This window comes from Kryptolebias marmoratus, linkage group LG4, assembly GCF_001649575.2.
Source record: "Kryptolebias marmoratus isolate JLee-2015 linkage group LG4, ASM164957v2, whole genome shotgun sequence".
Classification (NCBI taxonomy): Eukaryota; Metazoa; Chordata; class Actinopteri; order Cyprinodontiformes; family Rivulidae; genus Kryptolebias; species Kryptolebias marmoratus.
This window is the reverse complement of record NC_051433.1, coordinates 27,009,526-27,021,981: the sequence shown is the minus strand read 5'-3', so window position 1 is coordinate 27,021,981 and position 12,456 is coordinate 27,009,526. Positions and strand designations below refer to the sequence as shown.

At 40.4% G+C, this 12,456-nt stretch overlaps 1 protein-coding gene across 1 annotated transcript; it reads right to left on the bottom strand.

The window, feature by feature from the left end:
• Positions 1-9,175, bottom strand: si:ch211-117k10.3 (Krueppel-like factor 15). Its single transcript, XM_017440284.3, has 3 exons — positions 9,028-9,175; positions 5,631-6,774; positions 1-3,249 (listed from the first exon to the last, which is right to left on the bottom strand). Exons 2-3 carry the CDS (start codon positions 6,707-6,709, stop codon positions 3,081-3,083), a joined length of 1,248 nt encoding a protein of 415 aa, XP_017295773.1. The 5' UTR covers positions 6,710-6,774; positions 9,028-9,175; the 3' UTR covers positions 1-3,080.
• Positions 9,176-12,456: the final 3,281 nt, after the last annotated feature.

Here is a 12,456-nt window from a genome sequence, read left to right as displayed (position 1 = left end):
TGAGCAAAAAAAATTTTTATTTTATTTTTGCAGATAGGAAAATAGCATTTCTTGTATTCAAAAGACAAAACAAAAATTGAAAAAAAAGGGAATCTGTGTGTGCTTAAATATTTAACATATATACACAAACACAGGTTTTTTTGCTCAGACAAAAAAAAAATAATAATAATAACAGCATGAGTGAGAGAAAAAAAGAAGTGGACGCAGATGATGATGATTAGGTGTGGATGTAGGTCAGTAGAAGCAGCCTAGGGTGGCTCAGACACAAAGACGGCTCCAGTTCAGACGGATAAACATGTCTGCCCGTCTGTCTGCCTTCAGCAGGATTCTACATTACACAGCCAACACTAGAAAATACCCAAAACACTACAAGACAAAGGTGTAACAAGAACTGCTACACACAGAAGTGACAAAGTTTGAGCTCATCCTTTAAAAAAAAAAAAAAAAAAAAACAAGTTCACTTTAAGTTCAGACTGCCAACAGTTTGTGAGTGCATGATGATTTGACTCTGCTATGACAGGCTTTTCTATTCTCAGGTATTGTTCCTGTGAAGCACGGATAGGTCAGAAAGCACCAAAGCTTTGAGATCAAAAGTTTAACCTTCCATGAACCACTCTGCACCTAACTCTTTTTCTTTTTGCAGTTTATGGTGCTGATACATTTTGTGAAACTGCCATCACAGCTGTTTCTTCTCTCAAACCCAAGTGCACTTGAGATCAGTAGACTCAGCTTAATGTTTGGTGAATGGGCAGAACAGGACTCCAGATCCCAGACTACACTGTGACATTCCACACATCGATCGCTATACAATCGAGCTCACATCACAGAATCAAAACCTTCTCGAGGAACACCGCTGATTAGCTTAATGCACTGGTTAAAAAATCCTCTGATTTAAAAAACAAACAACTATCTACATAAAGGCAACAAGCTGTACATGTTATGTTTGTCCTTTGTACTGAGTACACATTATACTGAGTATGCTAATACACAATTCAATAGATGTTAGCTGCCGTTTAACTAATAAACTACTAGCTTTTCTTGCTGCTAAAACTACGCCAGAGTACTGGGGCCAAACAAAAGAAATACAAATTTAGGAAGAGTTTTTTCTTTGTTTCCCAGTTTTGACATTAAAGTTGCAATGCTGAGAATAAAGTTGAAATGCTGAGAGAAAAGTAAAAATATTATTGCCCAAAAAAAAATGAAAAGCATGACAGAAAATAGTTTAAGTTTTATTAACAAAAGAGGTTGAGAAAAATTGTTTTAAATAAGTCTGTGACAGAAAAAGTTCGAAATTTATTGACTGAAAAAACCAACACAGTGAAACGCTGTGTGGGGAGATGCTGACTTTGTGGGAACTTTGCGAATAAGACAGATGCACAAAACCCAAAATTGCAGCCCCAAAAGCACACAAACCATTAGTCAATCTGGGCCCGTGTACATGTTTCAGTCTCTTATTGTAAGAAGACTGAAAGAGGTTCTGTGAGTTATGCTGCAGCAGGAGTAATAAACTGCATTGCAAACTGATTCAAATAAAATTTTGTAGTAAAAATGCACCCATATATGTAGAACAACAACAACAAATGGTACAAATACAATCGTGTTCAGGAGCACAGGGGGGTACATTTCATTGTCTTTAAGTCTTAGTCTTAAATAATGACATTTTGGTTCTCAACTAAACATTTTTCCAGTCGACAATATTGTGACTATTTTTGTCAATAATGTTGCAACTTTTTTCTGTAAATAATTTTATGACTTGTGTCTAAAATTCAGACTTTTTACTGTCAATAAAACTTAGAATATATTCTGTCAATAAAATTTTGACTTGTTTTGTCAACTTTTGTCTGTCAATAAATTTTCTACTTTATTTTGGAGATACAATTTCAACATTTTTCTGTCAATGTTGTTTTTACTTTGATCTGAAAAGTTTCTCCTGATTTTTGTCTTTCTGAGAGGCCCTAACACTCTGTGTTATAAAACCAACAGAATAATGTCTACAGTAAGTACTACTGTAATAAAATAAGAGCAGAGTATCACTTCACTTTTGCACCATTGGGCCCAAGTGTAACGTGCATGTTGAGTAGTTTTCTAGGCCACAGAAGTTGGCTGCACATTAATTCTCAAAGAATAAGAAGCTTATAAACTGTCATGCACTGAGAGTGTCATTTTACCTCTCATGGGGCCAGAACAGGGACTTCTGGTTTGGCACCCCTCCCGTTTCCCTCCCCTATTATGAATCAAAGTTAAATAAAAGCAGTCATATGATAACCCCAAAATGGGATCAAAGTAAGTTAGTGATGATGACAAAGGCAGCAATAAAGAGATTAGGGACTGAGAAAAAGGCATACAGGTCCAAATAAAATGGATCATGATTGGATAATAGGACTAAAAGGCCAGTGCTGGATACATAAAACATCAACTTGGAAATTTTGCTTCAATTTATCTTGTTTTGAGCAAAGCTCCAAGCTCAGTATGACTAGATTGTCTCTAAAATGAATGAGCAAACTGAATATATAATCTTTCTCAGAAGACTCCTTTGCTATTCATAATTTCCCCCAAGACAGAAAGACAGCCGCCTCGCCGTCACATGGACTCTGTCTGCCCAAGCCTTGTGATTAGAACTCATGACATGAATGGGACACATAAGAGGAAAATTTTTCAATGCTTTTGTGAATGTGAACCCTGACATTTGGCTTTGTGGAAGAAGGATTGGCAGATGTAGAGAAGAAATAATCCCATTACAGATGTTCCTAGTATTGGTTACGAACCACCTTTCCACAGCAGCTGGCAGTTACAGGAGCAAAAGTGCAAGTGATGGCTGGAAGAGGGCCTCTGTGAGACCAGCTCCTGTTTTGACCAGCTCATGTAAAAGCCAGGAAGTCCACTTTCAGCTTAGTTTTTTCCTGAGGTGGCTGATTGCTCAATCTAAGGCGAGCTCCTCAGATGGGTCACTCAAATGAGAACAGCAGGGAAGGAAGAGACAAGAAGGAAACTACGGGGGTGAAACAACAGCCAGTTCTCCAGATTTTGAGCACCCTAAAGTCCTGAGGAACACTGGCAACCCCACCCACCCCGGTTCAGGGTCACACAGTGGCTCTGATGATCCTGCTGGGCCTTGAGCTGCGGTGGACCTTCGTGTGTTTGGACAGATGGTCGCTGCGGGCAAACTTCTTCTCGCACAGTGTGCACACATATGGCTTAATGCCTGAGTGAGAGCGCCGATGGCGAGACAGCTCATCCGATCGGGAGAACCTGAGGACATGAAAGCAGAAGGGCAGGGTTAGAAAAAAACCTGTCAGGTCCTGAAAGGTTTTGCAGATTAACATATTCACCACTGCGTTCATTAAAAAGGAGAAAACACCTCACACCTATTCCCCTATCCCCATTCTCCACTAAAAGTGTCATATTTTTAGCAATAAAAGCAGTGATACCTTCACAAGTTAAAGACCAAGCATTCCTCGAAGGAGTGCATATCACCTGTCACCTTTCATGCCAAAGTTTTAACCTAAAATCATCTTATGTTGAGAAAAGAAGAAGCTAGACATGCTTTGTTCAAACTTTAAAAAACAATATGCAATTCTATGAAAAGAGTTGCGAATGACTCTTTGGTTCTACCACACCAAATCTTAGCTATAACTGAGTCAATTTTCCAGATATTGAGCAATTTTTGTGTTGGCTAATGTTGATTAGCTGTGGTGGTCATCTTGAATTGGACTGACTCCAAAAGTAAATCATTTGTAGATGTACATTCAATGATTATCTTCAGAAGGTTTCATTAAATTCTGTCCACTGGTTTATAAAATATTTTGCTACCAGACAAGCAAGGTTGACTGTGTCATTTAATGCCAAAATTGTCAAAGATCTTGCACAAACTGTTAGCACTTTGAGTATTTGGAGATGACTCTCAGGTACTACCAAACCAGATTTTAGCAAAAATCATTCTGTACTCAGCATTAACACTCCATTAAAAAAAAATTTTTTTTCTATTTCAGTTCTGAAATTATGAGTGTGATCATTAACTTTAATTACATGTAAATCTGAAATGTGTATAAGTTACAGTAAGATTTGGAAAAAACAAATTAAAAGAGCAAATGAAAGAAATTTGAACAAATTATTGATTAATTATATGGCTGAACGTCGGTCAGTTACAATGCAGCTAAATGAATCAATTAAGACCAGGCCACAGAAATATGTCTAATGTACATTCCAGGTGCATCTAATCAGTGAGACAAAGGTTAAAATGATCCGTGACTCTAATACTGCAACAGAATTGTTTCTTCAGACTATACTGTAATGTACTGACACAAAGAGTTTCAGTATGTTAAAGAGCGGTCAAAGTGCTGAACTTGTTCCTAAACCTGGAACTCCTTAGTCTGATACCTGCTGGTTTGTGAAATCATCTTCCTCACCAGCCAATCACCCAACCAGGGGATTAATCTCCTACAAGTAGATGAATAGGAGTGTAAATATTGCCCATCGCTGAAAGGCAAAAGGAGACAAAAATGTTTTTGCCTGTGTTTGTTTGTCTGACTGTTATCAAAACTTCTCACAAACCGCTAAATTAATAGTTTTTCATGAACCTTGCAGAAGATAATCATTGGATGTACACCTACAACTGATTTTCTTTTGTAGGGCCCTATGATTTCCACGATGCGGAAAACGCGGATGGAATTGCAGAATGTAGCAAATAAAATGGAATCCAGTACAAAACGCGGTATCTCACGGAACTTGCTCATTAGAGCGAAACGTGAGGTATTTTGTCCACTACCAACTCCTGTATCTGCTGTTACCTGGTTACGCAGGTCAGGCTCTTCTCTCCACAGACAAGAAAAAGTAGGTCACACTGAAGTCCTCCAAAACATTTTAAAAAAATGCGAAACAGCGCAAAGTTCAGAGCAGAACAATACCCCAGAGATTTTTATGAATCTGGAGAGCAACTTTTCTGCAAGTTTTGTCAGCACACATTTGATTGGACGTGTAAGAATACATGTGATGACCACTTACAGTCAAATAGTCACATCAGAAACAGGGAGAAGAAGCTAGCGCAAGCCAGACATGCCTGCAAACTCTTCAGCATTCAACTAGATCAGTACAAGCGAAATGTTCTACTGAACAACAGCAGTTTGTTTTATTTGTAAAAGTGAAATGACAGTCATTAAATTTTGAATTTTGTGGTTATTCATTTGTTAAACATTTTTCAGTCACTTTATAATTATGTACTTTTCAGGTTAATGAATATGGTTAGAATAAAAATGTGGAATTGACGCAAAAAATCCCTGGAAAAAGTGGAATTTGGGAAAAAAAACAGATTTCATAGGTCCCCACTTTTGGGGTCAGCTCAATTCAAGATGGCCACCACAGCTAACCAACATTAGCCAACCAAAAATGGTCATAACTCAGTCAGTTTTACAGATCCTGAGCTAAAATTGGATGTAGTAGTAGCTGAGAGCCGTTCACAACACACACTCTAATATGACAGCTTAGGAGTGATCTCATGTGAGATCACTTATAACATCTTTTAAAAGTTCAACCAAAATAGTTACAAGTCTGTCTTTCAGTCTAAACCTCTGGCCTGAAAGGCAGCAGGCAATATATATTCCTTCAGGGAATGTGAGGCCACAATGTGCTAGTACCTCCAGCCACACTCTGGCCAGCTACAGGTGTAGGGCTTCTCTCCTGTGTGTCGACGGAAGTGCGCTTTAAGATGGCTGCTTTTGGTGTACATCTTCCCACACCCAGGGTGGGAACACTTGTGAACCCTCTCTGTTGGTGGTACTCTGCTGACCCGGGGAGCTGCTGTTTTTATGAGTGCACTGCCTGGGCCTCCATTTCCTGCCATGGCTGTGATCTCTAGAGTCCTGGTGGTGATGGGCAGTGGGGCAATCTTCACATACTTCTGATCGGCTGATTTGTTGTCGCTGTTGCTTAGCGACACCAGGGTGGTGGTAGTGGGTGTAGAGGAAACCTGGGGGGCCAGCAGGGTGAGATTTGGACCTGTAGCACCCTGTAGCCCCATGACCAGGTGAGTGAGCCAAATGCCACTTTGGGCCCCAGAGGGAGACCCTGCTGGAGCCTGAGGTAATGGCTGCAGCTGCAGGACCACTGGAGCTCCGAGGAGCATTGACGGCATCAAAGTGGGAGGTGAGGGGTTAGTTTGGGCAGAGGAGGGGGGTTCAGCTTGGATGGGACAGTTTTTTTTTTTCACAGGAGTCTCTGGGCTGGAAGAGCAAAGGATGGTGCTGGTGCCCAGGTCATTGTGACTCTCTGTGGAAAAAAACGGGGGTGGGCAGGATGATGGAGAGTCCGTGAAGCTGCACAGGGAAGAGGACACCTCCACTTTCTGGGTCAGGAGCTCTTCCTTCACCAGTTCCATCTTCTCCTTTAGGAACTCCTCGATGTCCTCCAGTGTGGGAGAAAATGGCGAAGAGGGATGAAAAGGAAATTCTGGCAGCTTGGGCTCCAGAAAGGCTGATTCCGTTTCTTCATCTGTGCTCAGAAGAATCTGCAGATTCCCACCTTCATCTTCATCCTCCTCTTCTTCCCCCTCTCTAGGGCTGAAGTTGCAGGTAGCCCCCTGCTCTTCCAGCCCGGGGCTGCTACAGGAGGCCGAGCTGCCACCTTTGCTGCTTGCACCATCCTCCAGGCAGAAAATGAACAGGCCGCTGTCTCGGAACAGCTCTGTGTCCAGGTTTCTGCTGCTTAGGGACACCATAGATCCAGGCCAAACGCCGAGGGGCGGCTGCTGAGAAAACGACTCACAAGAAGAATCACAAAAACCTGCAAAGACAGGGTGGGATTATAGGTAAATATCAAAATCACAATTCTTCTTCAGAAAACAAACAAAACAAAGAAACACTTTCATTTGTAAAGTTTTTCCATTTTAAAAAGGGCAAAGTTTTTACAGGATCTTTCAACATTTAATCTAAACAGCAGCAGAAAGGCATTTTATGGTCTGTCTGACAAAAAACAATAAAAATAACTTATACCATGAAAAAACGTCCATATTCATTGTCTTTTTTTATTTTTATTTTGTCTCATTTATTATTATTATTATTATTATTATTATTATTATTATCAAAAGGCAAAGGTGGATGATAATGTTTTTGCCCATCTTTGTTTGTCAGCAAAACATCTCATGAATCACTGAACAAATTTTATGGAGACTTGCAAAAAGTAATCATTGGATGTACATTCACACCTGATTCAATTAGGCTGCTACAGTCAACTGAACTTAGAAAAACAGAAAAATGTCCATAATCCAGTCAGTTTGACAGATATTAAGCCAAAGTTTGGTGTGGTAGTAGCTAAGAGTCATCCCCAACACGTACCGTATTTTCCGGTCTATAAGGCGGACATAAAAGCCTGAAATTTTCTCAAAAATTGGCAGTGCGCCTTATAATCCGGGGTGCCTTATGTGTGCACTGAATTCCAAAATCTGTCCCATACAGGGACGTTAGGTAATGTGTACAGTATCGGTACATACGCTGGCAGCGACAAACCAATCAGAGAACACTATGTAATATGTACAGTACGTACGCTGGCAGCGATAAACCAATCAGAGAACATTATGTAATATAATACAATTCGGAGCTTGCCATCATTCCGGGAGGATTAAAAAAGAACTCCAACTGCTGGATGTTGGTGTAAACAGTGCGTTCAAAGTGAAGTTGCGAGTGGCGTGGGAGCGATGGATGACCGACGGCGAACACACGTTTACTAAGACGGGGGCAGCACCAGGTGAGTTACGCCATCATATGCGAATGGATTGTGAATATCTGGGCTACAGTATCTGCTTTAACTGTTGTCCGAGCTTTTGCGAAAGCCAGCATCATTGCTGAACAGCCCCCTGGCAACGAGACTGACTCCAACAATGATGAGAGGGAACCTAGCATGTTTGATGGCGAAATTGCCCAGCTGTTCAATTCAGACAGAAGATGAGGACTTTGGTGGATTTGTGAAAGAAGAATGATAAAAAAAATATGTAAAATAATTGTTACATAGTAGAATAAAGTTCAACCAAACTCATCGTTTTGCTTCCGTGACCCTTTTTTTTTTGTAGACCATATGTTTTAGCATGCGTTTTATAATCTGGTGCACCTTGTGTATGGTTTAAGCACAAAAATGGATGCCATAATTGAGACTGCGCCTTATAATCGGGTGCGCCTTATGGTGCAGAAAATACAGTACTCCAAGAATTAACAGATCATGCAAGATTTCACAACATTACATGAGATCACATTTTCAAGATTTGACCAAAACAGCCACAACCCCATCCATTCTCAACATGATCTGTCTAAAACTCTGGTATGAAAAGTAGCAAACAATGTGCATTCAGTGTGATTCAGTTAACAAAATACGGGATGTGTTTAAGTTGTTGCTAAAGCAAATTAAAAGACCAAATGAAAAGAACATCAACAAATTTCCTTGTCTGGTTAAAGTTAAAATCTGACACTATCTAACATGTGGTGTGTGTGTTGCTCATTTTTTGCCTCGTTGGCAAACTGCACATGAAGCTTTGAGTTGGAGCCTCCTCCAGTGATTGTTTTTCAAATATTTCATACATTACGTTGCTGTTCAAATCATTCAGATTTTTTCTAAACTGAAAAGGAAGAACATTTAAAGGGTGGAAGCGCTGGGCTTAGTTAGCACGAGGTGTGGACACGTCAGAACAGACAGGATTACAGTGGGAAGTTGTTTATTGCTTCTGTCACGGCGTCGGGCACATGTTGCAGCCAGCGGGGCCTATCAGAAAACCACCGCAGCTCTGCTCTATGGAAACACGGCCCACAACCACTATCATGGCGACAAAACTGAAACAACACAAACAACCGACGAATGAAACCACTAAAACGGAAAAATAGCCTACAGGAACTGCCGCTGCGACGGTCGGTAGCAGCATGGCAGCCTGCAGAGGAATCCACGAGTTTCAAGTTCGCCTGGGTCAAAAAAGGGGGAAAAACGCTCTATTTTTACTCTCGGTTTCTCCTGGACAGTCGAGTAGGACTAGCCCGGAGGTTTAGCTCAACCTACCGTGTGTTTCCAGGTAGGGGCACTGCAAAAGGTCGTCGTGCCGTCGACGTATCTCGGTATTTTCGTGTTTTTTCCTCGCCCTCGTCGTGTTATTGTCGCCGCACGCTCACATCCCGTCCTCGCCATGGGTCCATGTTGGCATTCCTGCTCCTTGCGTCACGTGACTACGTCGCTGCACAACTCGGAGGCATGGGTCCCGATTCGCATCTTTGATTGGGCGAAGGCTGCGGAGGCTCGCCATAAGAGGAGCGCGCTGATTGGCTGGAGCTCAATAAATTCTGACTGCCATGTGTTGATCCGAACCGGTGTTCTGATGATCTCTGCTACTTCGTCAGATTTTCCCACCATAGCACGGCTAGATAGCTATGTCTAACTGTCTGTGCTACCCGTACGCACATGTCATTTATGAGGTTTGGTTACAGTTGTCTATCATGTTTGGGTACTACACAAGGATCCACACAAAGGACTCAAGAAAACTATGAATTAATAAGAGAAACAAAAATTGCTAATGAGACAGCCATCTACAAAAAGGAAACTACTCACAAAACATCCAAAAGGCTAACATGGCAGCAAAATACAAAAGACCAAGAAACAATATAATGTAGAAAATACGAAGAACAGGGCAGGGAACAAACCTGACAGCGGTACATAAAAATGAGGATAAAGTCAAGACTGGAAAAATAAGTAGGCTGGGACTGATGAGGTAAGTGGTGACAGCTGAACCTAATGAATTGGATGAAAACCAGGACTTACTGAGGGAAGGGATGACTAATGACTCAATACAATGCTAAGAAAACATAGAAAAGGCATCTTAAAAACAACAACAACAAACAAACAGAAAATACAACGTAATAACAAAAGGAATAAACCAAAACAGCAAGCAGGAATCACAAAAAAAAGGTGGTGGGTGACATGCATTCATTCAAGGAATGCTAGGCTTTGAATTTAATTAATACAGCCTTAAATTTTTAAATGCTCCAGAGCTTTGGGACAAAGATGCAGTTGCATCAGATGATACAAACAGAAAAATACAAAAAAGATTAAAATGAAATACTTTGTCACTTTGTAAAAATATGTTCTTAAAATAGAGCTGTTGTAATAGTGTAAACACTGATTCAGCATGAATGCATGTTTCTTTCATACATTTTTTGCAATCAAACTATCTGCATACTTTGTGTTAATATATCAAAATGTTCAGCTTGATCAGCTTGGTGTACTATGACTTCAGGTTTTCACAACAAAACTTTTTAAAATGTAATTTTACTTCATTTAAAATAAAATTCACCTTAGAAATACATTGTTTTCTTTGAAATTTGCTTCAGTATACTTGCTCTGTTTTTTTCTTTTTATATTAATCTTGCTACATTAATTTTTTAGCCATTCTGCTATTATCAGTTTTTAGGTACAGTTTTTCTACTTTTAAACACTATTTTGCTCATTTTAGCTTTTGGCTATCATTCTGCTACTTTAAGATATCATTTTGCTATTTTTAACTATAGTTATACTACTTTTAACTATAGTTTTGTTAACTTTAGCATCTATTTTGCTAATTTTAGTTTGAGAATCTGTTTTGAATATTTTAGCCACAGTTCTGGTTGTTTTAACTTTATCCACTCAGTTTCAGCTTCTTCAACAAACTTCAGGAAAGTCATTCAGCACTCAGCATTCACACTGTATTGTCACAGAAAATCCAGGTTTTCTAGTTATAGAGTCACTTTGTGAGTTGCATGTATAAAATAAATAGTTGCAGAATGAGCTGGTGCAGCTGACTGACAGTAATAATAAACAATGGAAGGGATTATAAATTTTCTTCAGTGAAGTGCGGAAAACATGTTGGGTGTTCTCAAACATAATCTTCATCTTAATCATCATCATCATCAGTCCCTTAACCCATTGCCATGGGGCCAGTATAATCATCATTCACTTTCACTAGCAACCTCCACTTTGGCCGATCCTCAGCAAGATGGGTGAAGGCTTAGAAAAGGAGCCAGGTCCAGGTTTGAATGTTATCTGCCCCTTCATGAGGGGACTCTCCTTTGTATGTGTTCCTTCAGCTTTTCCATTGAATATCATGTTTGACAGAGTTCCCTTTGTCCTCACTACGTGGGAAAACCACTTCAGTTTCTTCCTCATGATCTGTATTAGAAATTACTTATGATATTCAATGAGGGCTCACCTCAACGCACGGTTCTGGTTCTGGAACCAGTCTCCTTGAGAGGGGTTGGACACTCTTTCAGTCTGGAGTTGTCCCGGTGAGAGGCGCCGAGCAGGAGTGGGCATACTTGTTTCCCCCCATCTTGGTGCCTGTCAGTGGCGGCTGGTGGAGTTTTCTCCAGGGAGGGCTATAAATCCAAAATAGACATATACCAAAGGTTTTGGTATATGTCTGTGCCTGTGCCTTTTCACTGCGGTTTATGTCCCATCAGCAAAACTAAATATGTCACTAACAAACGATAAACGTAAATGGTTAAAGACATTAGCCAGACTGTGGAAAATCAGGGTATATAAACGTATATGCAAACATATTGGTGACATGCAGCAATACGGCAACAGGCACGGGCCAATTGCATGTATCAACCCAGTTTGTGATGGATTGCACATTCAGACGTGAGGCTCGGCTCGTTGCTGCAGCACCTCGCGTTTTACCCTTGTAGTAGTTCAGGAAATATGCAATTTCAGCGATTTTGACTATAAAAATGTTCGAAAATTAGTCATACATAAAGATCAGTGGACAAATATTAATATTCATTTTATGTTATCATTTTTTTTCTTGTCATGATGGCAAGATCGCACATCCCTGCCTCCTACTGTCCTCTTTACGAAATCAGAGGTTTGAGAACAAGGCCAAATCTAACATTTATTAATTGAAAAGACTTGAGTCATGAAGTCAGTGAAAAATCATTACCACATATGCATGTAGAGATTAATATCATCATGTCTTGGTATTTCTTAAACTATTCCTGACAAACTCCAGGGGCCTCATGTATCAACAGTGCGTACACACAAAAACCTTGCGTACGCCATTTTCCACGCAAAAGTCCGGATATATCAAAACTGAAATGAACGTGGAAATGTGCGCAGCCCCACGGCAACTCCAGGGCTGGCGTACGCACATTTCTGTGCTTTTGGTTCCATTGGCGACACTTAGAGGTGATTCTGAGAAACTGTTCATGATGTGAAAATGATTATTGTTCACACCAGAAACACATGATTAACAAATATTATCCACATGGACGCAATTAGATGAGTGGATATAAAAGCATGCGCAAAGTGGTGGCAAAAATGGCTTTAGCCTTATTGGAGGATTTAGCAAATGGCGCTATACGCAGAGAGCGTGTTTTTAGAGACCGAGAGGATTTTCTGGCTCATGATGATGACTGGCTCATCAGCCGTTTTCGGCTTCCAAGGGCAGTACTTCTACAACTGTGC